The sequence below is a fragment of the Podarcis cretensis genome (assembly GCF_951804945.1).
Source record: "Podarcis cretensis genome assembly, chromosome: 18".
Taxonomy (NCBI): Eukaryota; Metazoa; Chordata; class Lepidosauria; order Squamata; family Lacertidae; genus Podarcis; species Podarcis cretensis.
In genome coordinates, this window is record NC_137188.1 from 12,375,340 (window position 1) to 12,396,339 (window position 21,000).

Here is a 21,000-nt window from a genome sequence, read left to right on the forward strand (position 1 = left end):
GCACTAAAATGTGTATAGAAACATATACACACACATACAAAAAACACCTTAACCCATAGCATTGATATTACTATCCTAATACATACCGTATTTTTTGCTCTATAAGACTCACTTTTTCCCTCCCAAAAAGTAAGGGGAAATGTGTGTGCGTCTTACGGAGCGAATGCAGGCTGCGCAGCTATCCAAGAAGCCAGAACAGCAAGAGGGATCCCTATTGCTGTTCTGGCTTCTGAGATTCAGAATATTTTTTTTCTTGTTTTCCTCCTCCAAAAATTAGGTGCATCTTGTGGTCTGGTGCGTCTTACAGAGTGAAAAATACGGTATATAAATATGAATAGCCTACGGCATTTTGTATAAACCCATTCCAAATATTGTATTTATCCAAGCAAAATCAATAGGCAGACTGAGCTCCACACCAGAACCAACAGCAAGAAGCAGCCAAAATCCCAGATTGCTGTTTGTTCCGAATGAGCGCTAGAGAGCAGCTCCACTTACAACATGAAGTCTTGCTCCCAGCATGGAAGGTTTCCTCGCACTGCTATCGTCGTGCTCTTCACATTCTGGACTTTGAGGGTGACGTACGTGTTGAATTTTTCTGTACGGGGAGGGGGGGCATAGAATAGGATAGGTGGATAGAGAGAAGAGAAAAGCTCTTTGTCTGAATGAAAAACAGCCCCAACAGTGGGAAAGTGGGGGCCTGAGGGATCTTTGCACCAGAGCGCCGGATATGCTTAAGATGTTCTGACAAGGTAGAGCTTATTGCTCAAAGAAAGCACATGGGAAGACAGAAATCCCCTCTGATACTGCATCCTGGCTTGGACGAGCCAACGGTTGGTTGCTGCTAAGCCGCAGCAACAAGGCTCTCAACGAGGGGCAATGGTTAAAGGTAAAGAGACCCCTAACCATTAGGTCCAGTCTTGGCTGACTCTGGGGTTGCGGCGCTCATCTCGCTTTATTGGCCGAGGGAGCGAGGGAGCCGGCGTACAGCTTCCGGGTCATGTGGCCAGCAGGACTAAGCCGCTTCTGGCGAACCAGAGCAGTGCACGGAAACGCCGTTTACCTTCCCGCCGGAGCGGTACCTATTTATCTACTTGCACTTTGACGTGCTTTTGAACTGCTAGGTTGGCAGGAGCAGGGACCGAGCAACAGGAGCTCACCCCGTCATTGCGGGGATTCGAACCGCCAAGCTTCTGATCGGCAAGTCCTAGGCTCAGTGGTTTAGACCACAGCGCCACCCGCGTCCCTGGGGGCAATGGTTAGTCATTCTCAACTGTCGCATGACTCCCCGGGTACAACAAGGAGAAGAGGAAGGACTCACCTTGGGGGCCGTCAAATTTGGCTTTCTTGACTGGAAGGAAAAAGGAGAAAACAGAAGGGTTAGTTGCACCAGTTGTACTCTCTTTCTTTCTCTACTTGATTTTAAAATTGATTTATCGTAAAGATATGTACAAACTAGCGCATGACCATGTAAACAGAACCATACACAAAGCATATTCAGTATACCTATGGGACCGCCTCTCCTAGTATGTCCCACAGAGGAACTTACGATCTTCAAACAAAAACATATTGGGGGTCCCGGGCCACAGGGAGGTTAGGCTGGCCTCAACCAGAGCCAGGGCTTTTTCGGCTGTGGCCCCGATCTGGTGGAACGCTCTGCCACAAGAGACCAGGGCCCTGCGGGACTTGACATCTTTCCGCAGGGCCTGCAAGACAGAGCTGTTCCACCAGGCCTTTGGCCAAGGCACAGTCTGACCCCCTCCTTTGGCAATCCTCACAGAACTCTAGCTTAATGGTTGCCATTAATCTGTTTTGAATTAATTTTATATTGAAATTATTTTAGAATGTTGTTAGCCGCTCTGAGCCCGGCTTCGGCTGGGGAGGGCGGGATATAAATAAATTATTATTATTATATTATTATTATTATATTATTTTATTATTATTGTTGTTGTTGTTGTTATTGTTGTTGTTGTTATTATTATTATTATTATTATTATTATTATTATTATTATTACACTGGTACCTTGGTTCTCAAATGCCTTGTTTCCCAAACGCCGAAAACCCGGAAGTGAGTGTTCCGGTTTTCAAACGATTTTTGGAAGCCAAATGTCTGGCTCTTCTGATTGGCTGAATGAGCTTTGGTCTAAGGTAGTACATTCTAAGGTAGAATCTTTTTTTTGATACAGCGTCTCACTCAGAGGTCTCCATGGTGCTGAAACGCTCCTCCTGCCTTGCTACCTTGGGAGCTGTCCATTGTGCTACCTTAGACCAAGCGCTTTGGTTTCCGAATGTTTTGGAAGTCGAATAGACTTCCGGAATGGATTCCGTTCGACTTCTGAGGTACAACTGTATAAGCAAGGGTAAGAGCAACACCCAGCACAACCTGGAGCCCTGAGAATTTCACCAACATTTTCTCTGATGTGTTTTGAAGGCGACGCCTTCTCCCATTCATAGAAGATTAAAAGAAGAAGAAAGTGGAACAATTGACTGGCTCAGCACTCTTCCCATCGCTGTCTTAAAGGAACCCGGCATATCTTCCTTCCTCTGTTTATTTGCCCTAATTCTCGGCTGGCTAAGGGACTGGGTTAAATCCATTTCCCTCGCTCCCAGAAATCTGGTGACCTACTTCTGAGCCGTCAGAGTGACATTGCATTTTGCATTGCCGCGGAGCCTCTGGGCAATGAGGGGAACATGTGGGAAGATGGATTCTCTATCGCACTTGAACTCCTCCGCTCCTGAATGGCTCAGAACTGGTTTGAACCAGCTTTTCTTTCCTCTCGCATCTTCTGGAACGCTGTCAACTCTGTCTCGCTTTTGAATGAATTAACCACTACAGTCTCGGACCGACAAAATAAAACGCACAATATAATGCAACTAGTTGATTTTTTTTGGACACATATATAAAAAGACTCCCTTTTTTAAAAAAGAAGAAGCAGCAGCAGCTGGTGGTGATCTTTACACTGAAGTAAGAATTATTATTTTTTGCAACCCAGCTAATGTAATGAGGCACTTGTAGAGTGGAAGACCAGGGTTCAAATTCCAGCTGGGTGTTGTTGTTTTTTTGATAGAGACAAGTGTCTCATTCAGAGCTCTCCATGGTTCTGAAACTCTTTGCTGCCTTGGGAGCTGTCCATTGTGCTACCTTAGACCAAGCGACTCACTCGGCAGCCAGAGGTTTTAATTTATTTATTTTTACTAGCCAGGCATTTGTATAAAGGGGGGGGGGTATTTTTAGCTGTGGTTTTCTTGACATTATTCGCTGCCGAATTGTTCCTGTTAGGAGCTTGTGGTTTGAACGATATGCTGTTGCGTATGATTGTTCAACCTGTCAGCCATTAGCCACTCTGAGCTCCGGATGGGAGGAAGGGTGAAATATTGGAATCATGAATGAATGAATAAACTAGAGCCCACAGTACCAAGGTCCATGGAACCACGGCCAGCAGCCTCATAAGTGCCTTTCACTGGTGCCTACACAATTTATCCAGAATGCAGAAGCTAGACTGGTGACTGGGAGTGGCCACCAAGACCATATAACCCCGGTCCTACATTGGCTCCCAGTATGTTTCCAAGCACAATTCAAAGGGTTGGTGCTGAACTTGAAAGCTCTAAACAGCCTCGGTCCTGTATCCCTGAAGGAGCATCTCCACCCCCATCGTTCAGCCTGAGGTCCAGCTCCAAGGGCCTTCTGGCAGTTCCCTCCCTGCAAGAGGGACTGTGATGGCTTGGGATTTGGACTTGGAGGCTGAACCTTAGGAATCCCAGCCTGCACAGGAGTCCCTGCCTCCAGAACCAGCTGAGCCAGCTGGGGCCTGAGCCTGAAGGGTCCTCACCTGTGCTGGATCCCCAGGTGCAGGCGTCAGCTGAGTCTGCTCTGGCTCCTGAGGGGATGGAGGACCCATTGCCTGCAGGTGCTCCACTCTCAGCCCCGTCGGGGGAAGAGGAGTCTCCCCCTGGGTCCAGTAACCCTCCGGCCTCTCCTGAGCTGCAGAGGCTCAGGGCAGAGAGGCGAAGGGAACTGGTTTCTCCCAGGAGGAGTGCTCGCCTTAAGGCCAGGAGAGGCGGGTCTCCTGGGGGCCAGGACCACCCCTGGCCTCAGAGAAAATAAAGGCCAGTCAGCCCGGTTCCAGGTTGCGGGAGCAACGTCGTTGATGAGCTGTTTCGGCCAGCACCCAGACCTGTTTCCCCAGAGTTCCTGTCCTTGCCCAGCTCCTCGCTTTGGACCCTGCTTCGCTTGTGGAGGACTGTCTGCCGACCCTTGACTCAGGTCCTGGACCTCGCCCCACGGTAACCTCCCCCCAGGACCAGCACACTGAGGTTGCCTCTGGGTCCGCTAACCCTCCAGCCTCTCCTGAGCTGCAGAGGCTCAGGGCAGAGAGGCAGAGGGAACAAAGTTCCCGCAGGAGGAGTGCTCGCCTCCAGGCCAGGAGAGGTGAGTCACCTGTGGACCGGGGCTGCCCTATGCCTTGGGGCAGATAACAACGTTGTTGGTAGGCAGTTCCTGCCTGAACCCTGTCCTGCCGGATCTCCTGACCTTGCCCTGCCTTGGACCCAGCTTCAGCTTTGACGGACGGCCTCAATATTGCACCCTCGACCTCGGACTGGACTCGGACCTCACCTCACGGTTATCCCACAGGACCAGCACAGGGACTCCTGTCCCTGAGCTCTGCGCTTGTGGCTCAGCAATGAGACTACAACAGGTGGGGGGCTGGCTGTAGGCAGACTGAGCTTAGTGGGGCAGCTCCTTAGCCACCCGAACATACCAGTTTGCAAAGCTTCCCACTCCCAGCCTTAAGACTCCATCGGCCTTGAGCTGACACAACTGTGATGATGGGCAGGACCCCCGAGATAGAAACAGGAAGCCCCCAAGAGGTCTTGGGTGTGTTACACCGCTGCCACGATGCACCCAGTATGATAGCAGGGACCACTAAAATGGCCCTTGCCTTGGTGCCTTTGTGCAAGTGGCTCAGCTGGAGCTCTCCGTGGTGCTGATTCGCCTCAACCTGCCTTCCTCTATGAGCCTCCAGATTGGACTAGGACGCGGGTACATACAGAATAGTTTTGATTCCAGAAGGCCAGAAAACATTGTTGTTGCTTTTCCAGGCTCGTCTCCTTCCAGAGAAGAGGAAGGAGGCTGCAGCAAAAAAAAACAAAAAAAACAAGACACCGGGTGCTGAGCGAAATATGGAGCCACCCACAGAACAGGTGTCCTGTCTCTGCCGCCATCTCTGTTGACTCGACGAGATATCATTCTGCCCGCATCAAGAAATATCACTAACTCCTGGCACAGCTCCCAACCACTGTGATTTAAGGGAGGGTGCCAATGTTTGCCCCATAGGGGTGTCGCGAGGTCCTTTTCAATGTCTGAACGTAATGGTCTTACAGCACGCACACTCCCTTTTAGATGTTGTTGTTGTTTAGTCATTTAGTTGTGTCCGCCTCTTCGTGACGCCCTGGACCAGAGCACGCCAGGCCCTCTTGTCTTCCACTGCCTCCCGCAGTTTGGTCAAACTCATGCTGGTAGCTTCGAGAACACTGTCCCACCATCTCGTCCTCTGTCGTTCCTTTCTCCTTGTGCCCTCCATCTTTCCCAACACCAGGGTCTTTTCCAGAGAGTCTTCTCTTCTCCTGAGGTGGCCAAAGTCTTGGAGCCTCAGCTTCAGGATCTGTCCTTCCAGTGAGCACTCAGGGCTGATTTCCTTAAGAATGGAGAGGTTTGATCCAACTCTCACTTCCATACATCACGACTGGGATGATAATGATATATATAAAATTTAGATAATGATATATATTAAATTAAATAATTCAAATGGGTTTATTTGGGGCCGGGTGGGGGTTAAAGAGAATTGCTTTGGGAATTCTCTGAGCTCACCAGAATTTGGGAGGAACAGAATCTGGCACAGAGTCCAACTCTGGAATGGTAAAGAGATGGAACGGGCGGAACTGATCATTCCTACAGGTCGTGTAATGTGGGTTGTGTGAAGGGGAGAGTCAAACAATTGCGGGAGGAGAGTGGGTGTGACATAGGTGTGTGGTTTTTCTTGGAGACAGGAGAGGGAGAGGGATTTGCAAAAAAAAAAAAAAAAAAAAAAAAAAACAGGTGCAGAGAGATATGCTATAAGGTAAAGGGTAAAGGGACCCCTGACCATTAGGTCCTGTCGTGACCGACTCTGGGGTTGCGGTGCTCATCTCGCTTTACTGGCCGAGGGAGCCGGTGTACAGCTTCCGGGTCATGTAGCCAGCAGGACTAAGCTGCTTCTGGGAAACCAGAGCAGCACACGGAAATGCCATTTACCTTCCCGCCGCAGTAAAGGTAAAGGTACCCCTGCCTGTACGGGCCAGTCGTGTCTGACTCTAGGGTTGTGTGCTCATCTCGCTCTAGAGGCCGTGAGCCGTCGCCGTCCGAAGACACTTCCGGGTCACGTGGCCAGCGTGACAAAGCTGTAGCTGGCGAGCCAGCATCAGCGCAGCACACGGAAATGCCATTTACCTTCCCGCTATAAAGCGGTACCTATTTATCTACTTGCACTTAAGAGTGCTTTCGAACTGCTAGGTGGGCAGGAGCTGGGACTGAACGATGGGAGCTCACCCCGCCGCAGGTATTTGAACCACCGACCATACGATCGGCAAGTCCTAGGCACTGAGGTTTTACCCACAGCACCACCCGCGTCCCTTCCCGCCCAGTAGTACCTATTTATCTACTTGCACTTTGTCGTGCTTTCGAACTGCTAGGTTGACAGGAGCAGGGACCAAGCAACGGGATCTCACCCCGTCATTGCGGGGATTCGAACCACCGGCCTTCTGATCGGCAAGCCCTAGGTTCTGTGGTTTAGCCCACAGCGCCACCCGCGTCCTGTAGAGATATGCTAGATCTGATTAAATACAGGTAGGCAGATTTGATTAGGTGGAGGCAGATCGGATTAGATAGATATGGGTGAATTTAGGTAGGTTCAGAGAGATCAAGTTCGATGCAAAGATTAGGTCCAGTCAGTGGCGTAGCGTGGGGGGTGCAGGGGGGGCCGGCCGCACCGGGTGCAACATCTGGGGTTAGGGCAAATCCATGGGTTAGGGGGCGCAAATCCACGGGTTAGGGGGCGCAAATTACTTGCCTTGCCCCGGGTGGGGACAACCCACGCTACGCCACTGGGTCCAGTCGTGACCGACTCTGGGGTTGCGGTGCTCATCTCGCTTTATTGGCCAAGGGAGCAGGCGTACAGCTTCCGGGTCATGTGGCCAGCAGGACTAAGCCGCTTCTGGCGAACCAGAGCAGCGCACGGAAACGCCGTTTAACTTCCCGCCGGAGTGGTACCTATTTAACTACTTGCACTCTGACATGCTTTTGAAGGAGCAGGGATTGGTTGAGATAGGTGCAAATTAGGTTAGATCATCTACACAACCGTTAATTCCATTTCCCCGACTTTCTCTGCCTTTCACACAATGCAAGAAGCCCTTCCATAAATCTAGCATGATCTACTGGAAGAGATAGAATTTGGGGTGAGGTTACCAGATTTTTTTTTTTATGAATCCACTGACACTTTTCAACTGAGCATCCTTCAAGGCACCCCAGGACGCCACAGAAAATGGGTTTAATTCCATTTCGAAGAGGTCTGCTCACTGCACCATTGCTTGGCAGAACAGTGGGGAAGAAATGTTTTAAAATAAAAAAACCGCTACCAAAATGTTCTTATTCCTCTACCTCCCTCTCTTGCTGCTACTGTGAAAGCTCCTTTATTCCCTTCTCTGCTAGATTCTGCCTCTTAAAGCCTTCACATTTAACAGAACTATTTTTAATCTCGTTTTCACTTCCAGATGGCATGTGGCTGCCGACATGCTGACACACACACACACACACACACTTTTTCTCTGTACTTAGAAGTAATTTCACGAAGCCCCACAAAAATGTGGTTGGCACCTCTCCCTCTGGAAGCTCAGATTGCAAAAAATCTGCCATACCTGGGTCTCAAGATCCTTCTGTTTCCCAAAAACAGTCGACTGGAGAAGCCCAGCTGTCAACAGAGGCTGGTCCGTTCAGGCCAGTTAAAGGACCATTCCACCAACCTGAGTTGGCAAATCTGGATAGCTCAGTTGGTTAGAGCATGGTACTAATAACGCCAATGTTGCAGGTTCGGTCCCCCGTATGGGACGACTGCAAATTCTTGCGTTGTAGAGGGTTGGACTAGAGGACCCTCGCTGTCCCTTTCAACTCTATGATTCTAAGAGGACTGTCTGGCCAGAGTGGTGCATGCTCTGGTTATCTCCCGCTTGGACTACTGCAATGCGTTCTCCGTGGGACTACCTTTGAAGGTGACCCGGAAACTACAACTAATCCAGAATGCGACTGGGGACTGGGAGCGGCCACCAAGGCTATATAACCCCGGTCCTGAAAGACCTACATTGGCTCCCAGGACATTTCCAAGCACAATTCAAAGTGTTGGTACTGACCTTGAAAGCCCTAAACGGCCTCAACCCAGTATAAGTGAAGGAGCTTCTCCAACCCCATTGTTCAGCCCGGACACCGGGGTCCAGCTCTGAGGGCCTTCGGGCGATCTACTCCCTGCAAGAAGAGAGGTTGTGCAGGGAGCCAGGCAGAGGTCGCACAGCCTAGGAGTCATTTTGGACTCCCAGCTGTCCATGGAGGCGCAGGTCAATTCTGCGTCCAGGGCAGCTTCATCTGGTACGCAGGATGAGACCCTCCCTGCCCGCAGACTGTCTGGCCAGAGTGGGTCATGCTCTGGTTATCTCCCACTTGGACTACTGCCATGCGCTCTCCATGGGGCTGCCTTTGAAGGTGACTCGGAAACTGCAACTAATCCAGAATACGGCAGCCAGACTGGGGACTAGGAGCGGCCGCTGAGACCACATAACACTGGTCCTGAAAGACCTACATTGGCTCCCAGGACGTTTCCGAGCACAATTCAAAGTGTTGGTGCTGACCTTGAAAGCCCTAAATGGCCCAGTATACCTGAAGGAGTGTCTCCACCCCCATCATTCAGCCTGCACACTGATGTCCCGAACTGAGGGCCTTCTGGCGGTTCCCAATCAAATATAAAATAATTTAAAGCTTGAACAGGCTGTATGTGTTTAACCCCCCGAAACCTTTCCTGGTCTTTTCATGCCAGGCCAGCTATTATTTTCAGCAACTCGCCCACTCTGCTTAACAATGGCTGGGTACATTTCAAAGCCAAAATCGCCTGGCAGGGAAATGTTAGATCCATTTTAAGCTCGGAACAAATTGTCATGTGAAACATCCACCTATTGAAACGAGGAACAGAAGGAATGGGGCTGGCTTGGGGTTTCTGATCTAAGCTTAATGGTTGTGGCACCAATATATCTGACAGGGAGCGGTGCCTTCAGGGATCAATGGGCACCCCAGTTTCTCCCCCCTAATTCTGAACTGTTGCCCGCTGCCAGAGGGAACGACGCATGGGGAATAAGTCTCCGTCGTTTCATTTGAAAGATTTCTAAAATTGTACGTCAGGGGTACATTTAATCCAGCAAAAGGCTGTGTTGGAGTGTCCGCCTTTGCACACAGAATGCCCTGGGTTCAAGTCTCGGCACCCCTGGATAAGGCTAGGAAATGCTTTGCTCTGAGAACACTGGCAATAGGCAACACTCAACAAAATGGACGAGAAGTCTGAATCGATCATAGTATCATTCTGCCCAGACACGGAGGTCCAGTTCCGAGGGCCTTCTGGCAGTTCCCTCCCTGTGAGAAGCGAGGTTACAGGGAACCAGGCAGAGGGCCTTCTTGGTGGTGGTGCCCTCCCTGTGGAACGCCCTCCCATCAGATGTCAAGGAAATAAACAACTACCTGACTTTTAGAAGACATCTGAACGCCGCCCTGTTTAGGGAAGTTTTTAAATGTTTGATGTTTTAATGTATTTTTAATATTTTGTTGCAACTTGAAGCCATGGGTTCGAGTCCTACCCTTAGGAGCAGGAGAAAACAAACTTGCTCCCTCTTCAATGTGATATTTGAAAATGCCTCTCCTATCTCCTTTTTTCCAGGCTAAACATACACAGATCCTTCAACCATTCCTCATCAGGCTTGGTTTCCAGACCCTTGACCATGGGTAGGCAAACTAAGGCCTGGGGGCCGGATCTGGCCCAATCGCCTTCTCAATCTGCCCCGCGGACAGTCTGGGAACCAGCATGTTTTTTTACATAAGTAGAATGTGTGCTTTTATTTAAAATGCATCTCTGGGTTATTTGTGGGGCATTGGAATTTGTTCATTTATTTTCAAAATATAGTCCAGCCCCCCACAAGGTCGGGGGACAGTGGACCGGCCCCCTGCTGAAAAAGTTTGCTGAATCCTGCACTTGACCATCTTGGTCACCCTTCTGGACCAACCTTCAAGCTTGTCAACGTTCAACAGTGAAACAGACTTGTTTGGGAGATGGCTGGCTTTCCGTCCTTGGCGGTTTTGAAGCGGAGATTTCATGGCCATCTGTCAGAGATCCGCCAGCTGCGATTCCTGCCTTGCAAAGGGGGGTTGGGCTAGATGACCCTCGTGGGTCCCTTCGGGGCTTCGATGAATCTATGGCTTCTTCCCCTGCCAATTCTAAAGGCTGGAGCTGCTTTCGCTCCTCCCTCAGACCTTCCCTTTCCCCAAAAACGAACCACACCTTTTCCATTTGTGTCGTTCAAGGTGGGAGACAATGCTGAGATGCTGGAATTCAGCTGCGTGCCTCTGCATCTTGAGGAGTGGGGGCGATGCCCTAATTTTAAAAAATGCAGGAGGCAGCTGCAAAGGAGAGTTCTATTTATTTCTCCCCTCTTTCACCACGCATCACAAATCCTTGCAAGCTTGTGCACCGTCAGCCGGACCTTACAATTAACAGCTCTCGACAACGTCTGATTTCAAAGCGGTGTCAGTTTTAGGCTCGGTGCCAGAAATAGCAGATTCATTTCAGAAGCAAGGGGAAGGAAGAGAGCTTACACCCCGATCCAACACCCTCCTCTTAGGAGACCGACACCCAGCGTAGGGGCACTGATAATCCAGATGTTACAGGAAAATTCTGGACACGGGTTTACTCCACTGTCCAGCTCGTCGGGTTTGCCACTCTCCTGACCAGCAAAAGAAGGAATCTCCAGCCAAGTGTAGAAGCAAATCAGAGGTCAGTAGACCTTTGTTGTTGCAACAAGGTTCAAACACACATGGACAGGGCCGGATTTAGGTTTGATGAGGCCCTCGGATACTGAAGGTAATGAGGCTCTTCTATGTCCAGCTGTCCTTTGTCAATAACAAATCGTCACTGTTTTTTTTGTGCTGAATATATGCTATATGGTAATTGATGGACCTCATAAGTATCTCAAGCCATTTGCACACATTGCCATGCAACCAGTCCATGCAGAATGTTAAGTCGCTTAGTCGTGTCTGACTCTTGGTGACCCCATAGACCAGAGCACGCCAGGCACTCCTGTCTTCCACTGCCTCCCGCAGTTTGGTCAAATTCATATTAGGCGATGATCAAGGGCCTGGCAGCCAAGCCTGATGCAGAACGGTTGAAAGAGCTGGGTATGTTTAGGCTGGAAAAATGACTGAGAGGAGATAGGAGAGCCATCTTCCAATATCTCAAGGGCTATCGCATGGAAGTAAAAAGCAGAGACATCACCTTGCCAAGAAAGGTCCGTACAGTCAAAGCTATGGTTTTCCCAGTACTGATGTATGGAAGTGAGAGCTGGACCATCAAGAAGGCTGGTCACCGAAGAATGGATGCTTTTGAACTCTGGTGCTGGAGGAGACTCTTGAGAGGCCCATGGATTGCAAGAAGATCAAACCTCTCCATTCGGAAGGAAATCAGCCCTGAGTGCTCACTGGAAGGACAGATCCTGAAGCTGAGGCTCCAAGACTTTGGCCACCTCAGGAGAAGAGAAGACTCCCTGGAAAAGACCCTGATGTTGGGAAAGATGGAGGGCACAAGGAGAAGGGGACGACGGAGGACGAGATGGTGGGACAGTGTTCTCGAAGCTACCAGCATGAGTTTGACCAAACTGTGGGAGGCAGTGGAAGACAGGAGTTCCTGGCGTGCTCTGGTCTATGGGGTCACAAAGGGTTGGACACAACTAAACAACGAATCCTATGGAAGGTGGAGCAAGCTTGTTTTCTCCTGGAGGGTAGGACTCGAACACATGAGAGCAGATTGTTGAGATTTTTGGAGTGGGGATTCTGTCCCAAAAAGGCAAAGAGGGATACTCAAACACACAGTTCCTGGTTCTATTGGAAACAACTCAGATATTTTGAGGGAACTGGGTATGCTTAGCCTGCAAAAGCGGAGACGCGATCGTCATTCTCCAACATCTGAATGGCCGTCTCATGGAAGACGGAGGAAGATTGTTTTCTGCTGCTCCACCAATTGGGGACCGTTGAAACATCCGCAACTGACTACATCACCACCGCTGCCAAATCTCTAGAAGGAGCCTTCTGTAAGGACATTCATTCATAAACGGTTCCCAGAAAGCACATGTCTCCAGAATGGCTGACAAGCCTGGCCCCATCGGACACCTCTGATTTATAGATTTGTGCCAATGACTATCATTAACCTTTTTTTCCCTTTCTTTTTTTGCAGACTCGGTCCTCACCAGCTTCTACAAACCCTCAAGCGATGAGATTTCTGGGAGGACGTCCCCTTAGAAATCCTGTCTGGGTGTTTAGACGACCTGCTTTTAAGCCGATTTTGTTTTTGTTTGAACCTTTTAAAGGATTGCTGTTCCTTTCCCCATAATCTTATCGATTCATCCTTTCCATAGAACAGCGCTGAGGATTTTCTTTACACCCAAGCCGTGTACAAATCTGACGAAATAATAATAATAGCAATAAATTTTTATTTATACCCTGCCCTCCCCAGCCAAGACCGGGCTCAGGGTGGCTAACAACCAATAATAGAAACAAGTTGATTAAAATACAATTTAAAAAGATTAAAATCCAACATTAAAACATTAGGATGCAGTCTCTGTAAGTAGTAAAAGCGTCAAATTCCCACGGTTTACCTTTCCATCAAACCACACACACCCACACACACACCCACACACACACCCAGCCCCGTATTCATTTAACCCGGAATGCCAACTGCTTGAAACCGCAGAAGGGGACAGGTCTCCAGTGCTCAAATAACATCTGTTCCCACCAGAACACCCCTTTATTAAGCCAATCCAGGAGGGCTAGAATCCTGAACTACCTTTTGGAAGGAGGACAGCAGCAGAGCAGCAGAGTACCTGCTTGCCCCAGCTTTGGTCCCTGATCCGTCTCCTGGTTAGGGCTCTGGGGACAAGCCATGTTGACATGGCTGGATGGCCTAGTGGTCTGACATGGTTTAAAGGAGCTCCCTAGGACTGGTCAGCAGTTCGAATCCCTGCAATGATGGCGTGAGCTCCCGTTGTTTGGTCCCTGCTCCTGCCAACCTAGCAGTTCGAAAGCATGTCCAAGTGCAAGTAGATAAATAGGTACCACTCCGGCGGGAAGGTAAACGGCGTTTCCGTGCACTGCTCTGGTTCGCCAGAAGCGGCTTAGTCCTGCTGGCCACATGACCCGGAAGCTGTACGCCGGCTCCATCGGCCAATAAAGCGAGATGAGCACCGCAACCCCAGAGTTGGCCACGACTGGACCTAATGGTCAGGAGTCCCTTTACCTTACTAGAACTGCTATGTTGTGGGGAGAGGGGCCGAAGCCTCTGTTCTCCCGCTCCAGAAGGCATTTTGCAGCCAGGGGCGTATGTAGCTGTTCCGGCAAGCGGAGAGCGGGGTGATGTGCGCACGGGGGCGCTGCAAGGGGCTGCCACGGCAATCGGCCTAGGGAGGTGGTGCGGCCAGCTGGCCACAGTTTGCCTGGCGCGCACAAGCCCTACACTGCTATTTTGGGCAGCGCAGGGCCTTGAACCAGCGCATCACTCCCAGGAGAGGCATGTGGCTCAGGTGTGCTGCAGGCCAGGCCCCATGATAATAATAATAATTAAAAATTATTTATACCCCACCCTATCCATCCAAAGCCGGGCTCAGAGCGGCTAACAATAAAAGTAACACAGCATTCTAAAATCAATTCATTCTAAAATCAATTTAAAATCAAATTAATGGCAACCATTGGGCTAGAGTTCTATGAGGATTAGAGAATGAGGGGGTCAGGCTGCGCCCTGGCCAAAGGCCTGGTGGAACAGCTCTGACTTGCAGGCCCTGCGGAAAGATGTCAAGTCCCGCAGGGCCCTGGTCTCTTGGGACAGAGCGTTCCACCAGATTGGGGCCACAGCCGAAAAGGCCCTGGCTCTGGTTGAGGCCAGCCTAACCTCCCTGTGGCCCGGGACCCCCAAGGTGCTTTGGTTTGAAGGCCGTAAGGTCCTCCATGGGACATACCAGGAGAGGCAGTCGCATAGGTACGAGGGTCCTAGGCCGCATAGGACTTTAAAGGTTTAAACCAGCACCTTAAACCTGATTCTGTACCCCACCGGGAGCTAGTGCAGCTGGTATTTGTTGTCGTTTAGTGGTGTCCGCCTCTTCCTGATCCCCTGGACCAGAGCATGCCAGGCCCTCCTGTCTTCCACTGCCTCCCGCAGTTTGGTCAAACTCATGCTGGTTGCTTCGAGAACACTCTCCAACCATCTCGTCCTCTGTCGTCCCCTTCTCCTTGTGCCCTCCATCTTTCCCAACATCAGGGTCTTTTCCAGGGAGTCTTCTTATCTCATGAGGTGGCCAAAGTCTTGGAGCCTCAGCTTCAGGATCTGTCCTTCCAGTGAGCCCTCAGGGCTGATTTTCTTCAGAATGGAGAGGTTGGATCTTCTTGCAGTCCATGGGACTCTCAAGAGTCTCCTCCAGCACCAGAATTCAAAAGCATCCATTCTTCGGCGGTCAGCCTTCTTGATGGTCCAGCTCTCACTTCCATACATCACTACTGGGAAAACCAGAGCTTTAACTATACGAGCCTTTGTTGGCAAGGTGATGTCTCTGCTTTTTAAGATGCTTTTTAAAGCTGGTATAGCACCGGGTGAATATGATCCCATGGCGAGGACCCCGTAAGTGATAAGTGCTGACCCCCTCAGGGATGACACCTGGGGCTGACTGCACCCCCCTCCTTCCCACACCCCAGTTTGCAGCCTGCAACCCAATCGGACATCTCTGCCCCCTACTGGTTCCTCTCCTTGCCAGTTTCCCCAAGCAGACTGGCACTGGTAGCTGCGCTCGTGGTTTCGGCAGCCAAACCCCAAAGAGAGGCCCGTTGCATTTTTTGGGAATGAAGGCATTGCAGGGAATCACTTTGGGCAGGGCAAGAGAGCCTTATACAGGGCCCGGGTGATCTAATAGCATATCAACAGACAAGCGGGGAATTCTGTTTATTTTTTTATTGATACAGTAAGAAAAGAAAAAAGAAAACACAAATACCAAATTACACACAGGAACAACAATAGGCACAAAATTTTCTTAACAATAAGACATAAATTGGTCTTAACACTAAAGACCCAACCTCATGTCTATTCCATTTTTCAATTTCATATAACACACTTATCATAATTAAACTTTTTCTTAATATATCTTCTTATATCATAGAATCATAGAATAGAATCATAGAATCCTAGAGTTGGAAGAGACCACAAGGGCCATCGAGTCCAACCCCCTGCCAAGCAGGAAACACCATCAGAGCACTCCTGACATATGGTTGCCAAGCCTCTGCTTAAAGACCTCCAAAGAAGGAGACTCCACCACACTCCTTGGCAGCATATTCCACTGTATCTGCCTTGCAACTATTACTGAAGTTCCCCGAATGCTGCAACCGAGTTTAAACTACTATATTTATATTCTAAATATTCTTTGAAAATCTCCGATTTTGAAACAAATCGCTGTTTTGATTTCCCCCCCCTTTGTTTTTTTCTGATAAACCATCTAATTCTGCATATTCCGTCAGCTTTTGAATCCAATCTTGTATAGAGGGAATTTCATTACTCTTCCAGAATTCTTCCTTCTTTTAAATGAGCTGCAACTTAAAATACACTCACACACCACATCCTGCGATAGTATTTCCTATAGAGCTACAAAGCTTTCCGCCGAATGGGAGATACCAAGCTTTGCAGGCCCCTCCAAGTGGCCCTGTTTCCCAGGATTTACAGAAACCGTCCCGGTTCCTGATTTGAACCCCCTTTTCCTTAAGGACGTCCCTATTTTCATTAGGGAAATGTTGGAGGGTATGGAGTTATCCAACCCCGCCCCCAAGAGCCGTCCGAAGACAGCCCTGTATAGGCAACTTTTAAAATGTTTAATATTAATAATAATTTTTTTATACCCTGCCCATCTGGCTGGGCTTCCCCAGCCACTCTGGGCGGCTTTCAACAAATTAAAATACGGTAATGCATCAAACATTAAAATCTTCCCTAAACAGGGTTGCCTTCAGATGTCTTCTAATGTTTTGTTATTACATATATGAATCTATTGGAGTGGCTGGGATGACCCAGGCAGATGAATTGGGGGTGTAAATAGTAACATTATTGTGGAATAGAATAATAATGTGAGAAGCGAGGTTACAGGGAACCAAGCAGAGGGCCTTCTCGGTAGTGGCGCCCGCCCTGTGCAACGCCCTCCCATCAGATGTCAAGGAAATAAACATCTACCTGACTTTTAGAAAACATCTGAAGGCAGCCCTGTTTAGGGAAGTTTTTAATATTTATTATTTTTAACACTTGATTGGAAGCCGCCCAGAGTGGCTGGGGAAACTCAGCCAGATGGGCGGGGTATAAATAATAAATTATTATTATTATTAAGGGAAGTTTTTAATGTTTGATGTTTTATTGTGCTTTTAATATTCTGTTGGGAGCCGCCCAGAGTGGCTGGGGAAACCCAGCCAGAAAGACGGGGGGGGTATAAATAATTAATTATTAATTATTATTATTATTATTATTATTAATGTGGGAACCAATGGGAGAATGGAAAGGGGTCGGGGAGACCTCCACACACACCCCTAAGGGTCATCTATTCCAATTCTCTGCAATGCAGAAATATGCAGCTGTCTCATTCAGGGAATCGAACCTGCAACTTTGGCTTTTATCAGCACCACGCTCTAACCAACAGAGCTGCTCCGTTGCTGGGAGATATAGTTTAACAACCACTGGGGAGGGGGTGGCAGATGTTCCCCATCCGTGTTTCACAGAACTTTAAAAAAACAACAACCAAAAACCAGATTAAGAACAAGAACTTCTCAATATAGATACAGGATCGCAGGACGCTTGTCTTACGCTGAGTCCATCTAGCTCCGTATTTCCAACACTGACTCACAGCAGCTGACTAGCACTGACTGGCGGCAGATCCACAGCCTTTCCCCGGATAGGTAGAGATCCAGCTAAATCCGACTCAGCGAAGACCCGCCAACGCCAGCCAGTTTCAGAGTAGACGCATCCATGGGCATGGATCTCCCTTACTCCTATCCATTTCAGCGGGCCTACTCTGAACACAACCTAGTTAGGAGCTCCCCAGTGGATCTGATCCACAACAGCCAGGATCGGACGCAGCCCCTTTGGCTATACAGAAATATATTTTAAAAACCTTGCTAGGTGTAGGCATGCACAGATATAATACGGTAGTTCTTAAACATCATTTTTAACCGCACTGCCTTTTACGCGCGCAAGGGAGAAAAGGGAAAACGTTGAAAATTAGCGATGGGGTGCAAGCGACCGACCCCGGATCTCCGATATTTCCATTTAAATGGTAATAACGGGAACGTGTGGGATAGGTGCGAAATTCACACCTTCCCCCACGCCAGCAGGGGAAGGATTAATTCGGCGCCTCGATTATCAGAGGGCGGGGGGGGGGGGAACCATCTGGAAGGATGAAATGGAAGGAAAATGAAAGAATTTGCCCTGATTCTTCTTCAGCTAAGCTTTTCTCGTAAAACCGAAGCGAGGAGATTGTCCGAGTCGGAGGAGCGCATATCTCAGCCACACACAGAAAGATGTACCACACCCTCGGCTCCGCCACACACACCTCCCATTCATGAAAAATGCCTGCCTTTTAAATATGCCCCAGAGACAAGGTTCCCCTCTTCCACCGACACACCGAGGAGCGTCCGTAACCGCAAAACGCATCGCTATATATCCCTCCACACACGAGACAAATATCCCTGGATACAACAGCAGAATACGCACCGCACCACACCAGAAAAATACATCTCCCCCCCCCACCCAAAAAACCCCCACCAACCGCCCCATCTTTTTGCTGTCAAATCGCACCCCCCGCCTTCGTTTTCGCAGAGGCACGAGAATCTAATTTCTAATCCGAATCACACCGACATTCAAACCCATATATGAAATAATTATTTGGAGAAATAATGGGAATAGACTCTGATTTGGGTTTTTTAAAAGACACCTTACCTCCAACACAAAGCAAAGACATGGTCCTTTCTTAATTTCTCTCTCTCTCGAAATTTTTTTATCCCTTCGCTTCGGCGAGGCTGGCTTTTCAGATTTGGCTCTCAGCTCGGACCTGGGTTGGGAGAGGCTGCGCGTTGTCGTCGCCTTCTGGGAAATTGCATACTTCTGGAATTGTTCCACCTTCCTTGGGTTTCTCTAGCAGCCAGCCATTTTATTTCAGCACCAAGGCCTTTGGACAGCTCCTGACGTCAGGGTGATGAAAGAGAGAAGGGGGGGGGGGGAGAGGAAGACCAAAAAAAAGAAAGGAGGCGGATTTATAAAGGACCACCTGATCTGGGCTGAGATTTCACATCTTAAAGGCACCCGTTATAAGAGGCCGCAGTTATGCTGCTGAAATGCCTCTACGTTAACCAGGCAGATCTCCACACGCTTTTGAAATTTTGTCACTCAGTTACGTAAGGAGGAAGCCTTGTGTTTGGGCAAGGCCAAAGGAGACCCACTTTCGCCCGCTACAGCGGTCAAGCAGGTGTCCCAAAGGGAAGCTGAGTGAAACCGGTTTCTGATTCTTGATCCCAGACAAAAGGCTTTCAGGAACCAAAGACCCATCTGGCCATAGAATCAGAGTCTGAAGGTTCATCTGGTGCAACTTCTTGCAATGCTCAGACCTACAACCTTGGCGTTATCGGTGCTCTAACCAGATGAGCTCCAGCACCCTCTTATCCTGGACAAGAGATATGGGGAAACCTGGTGGCTTCGAACCTAGCAGTTTGAAAGCACACCAGCGCAAGTAGATAAATAGGTACCACTGCAGCAGGAAGGTAAATGGTGTTTCCATGCACTCTGGTTTCCATCATGCGCCAGAAGCGGTTCAGTCCTGCTGGCCACATGACCCGGGAAGCTGTCTGTGGACAAACGCCGGCTCCCTCGGCCTGAAAGCGAAATGAGAGCCGCAACCCCATAGTCGCCTTTGGCTGGACTTAACAGTCCAGGGGTCCTTTTACCTGTTTACCTTTTACCTGTTTACCACCCTGTGACCCTAATTTGGGGAACTTGCATCAGCTCACATGCCCTCAAGTGACCCACCTCCCTCCCCTGCCCAGAATCCAACCATCTCAGCAGGCTGGGTTACGGGTATCAAAAACTCTTCGACCTATGGCAGGGCAGTAAAGGCATACAAAATTTCCAAGCACAATTCAAAGTGTTGGTGCTGACCTTTAAAGCCCTAAATGGCCCAGTATACCTGAAGGAGCATCTCCACCCCCATCATCCAGCCCAGACACCAAAGTCCAGCTCCGAGGGCCTTCTGGCAGTTCCCTCCCTGCGAGAAGTGAGGTTACGGGGAACCAGGCAGAGGGCCTTCTCAGTGGTGGCGCCCGCCCTGTGAAACGCCCTCCCATCAGATGTCAAGGAAATAAATTATCTGACTTTCTCTGCTATGCTAAGCAGCTGGTCCCTTACCTCTCTTGTCCTGATCTCGGCACTGTGGTCCATGCGGCGGTCACCTCCAGGCTTGATTATTGTAACTCGCTCTATGTGGGGCTGCCCTTGGAACTGTTCCACCAAGGGCGGAGTTCTTTCCAGATCTGGAGACAATATGAACACCAGTGGACAAATAATAATAATAATTCATTATTTATACCCCGCCCATCTGGCTGGGCTTCCCCAGCCACTCTGGGCAGCTTCCAACAAAATATTGAAATACAGTAATGCATCAAACATTAAAAGCTTCGCTAAACAGGGCTGCGTTCAGATGTCTTCTAAAAGTCTGGTAGTTGTTGTTCTCTTTGACATTTGGTGGGAGGGCGTTCCACAGGGCGGGTGCCACCACCAAGAAGGCCCTCTGCCTGCTTCCCTGTAACTTGGCTTCTCGCGTAAGGTTAACAGATAGCAGCAGGCATACGAAGCGCAAATTATAGCATATCAGACAGAAGTCACACACAACCTCCCCTTCAGCTGTCTGGAGCTCTAGGTAGAGCAGCGAGAGACCCCAGCCAACAGTCTCACAGCAACTGGTACCTCAACCTGTGAATAAGCTCTCTGAGCCCCTTCAACCTACAGCTTTTATAGCCAGCTTTGATTGACTTGATGCGGCCCTAAGCTCCTGAAGGTAATGGGGCCCTTTATATGTCCAACTGTCCTTTGTCAACAACAAATTGTTGCTGCTTTTTGTGTTGAATATATGATATATGGTAATTGATGGACCTCATAGGTATCTCAAGCCATCTGCACATGTGGCCATGCAACCAGTCCACGCATTTAGTCGTGTCCGACTCTTTGTGACCCTATAGACCAAATTACGCCAGGCACTCCTGTCTTCCACTGCCTCCCGCAGTTTGGTCAAACTCATATTAGGCAATAATCAAGGGCCTGGAAGCCAAGCCTGATGAGGAACAGTTGAAGGAGCTGGGTATGTTTAGGCTGGAAAAGAGACTGAGAGGAGATAGGAGAGCCATCTTCCAATATCTCAAGGGCTATCCCATGGAAGTAAAAAGCAGAGACATCACCTTGCCAAGAAAGGTCCGTATAGTTCAAGCTCTGGTTTTCCCAGTAGTGATGTATGGAAGCGAGAGCTGGACCATCAAGAAGGCTGATCGCCAAAGAATTGATGCTTTTGAAGTCTGGTGCTGGAGGAGACTCTTGAGAGTCCCATGGACTGCAAGAAGATCAA

The 21,000-nt window shown here is 49.3% G+C and overlaps 1 protein-coding gene across 1 annotated transcript in view; it reads right to left on the reverse strand.

The window, feature by feature from the left end:
* Nucleotides 1-18,591, reverse strand: part of LOC307206947 (protein unc-13 homolog A) — a 123,658-nt gene extending 105,067 nt beyond the window's left edge. The window contains exons 1-3 of the mRNA XM_079960460.1: nt 18,333-18,591; nt 1,319-1,348; nt 496-595 (exon numbers count right to left, since the gene is read on the reverse strand). Of these exons, the coding sequence (XP_079816586.1) occupies nt 496-595; nt 1,319-1,348; nt 18,333-18,354 (152 nt within the window). The 5' untranslated portion in view covers nt 18,355-18,591. The remainder of the gene's footprint in view (nt 1-495; nt 596-1,318; nt 1,349-18,332) is intronic.
* Between the last annotated feature and the right edge of the window lie 2,409 nt (nt 18,592-21,000).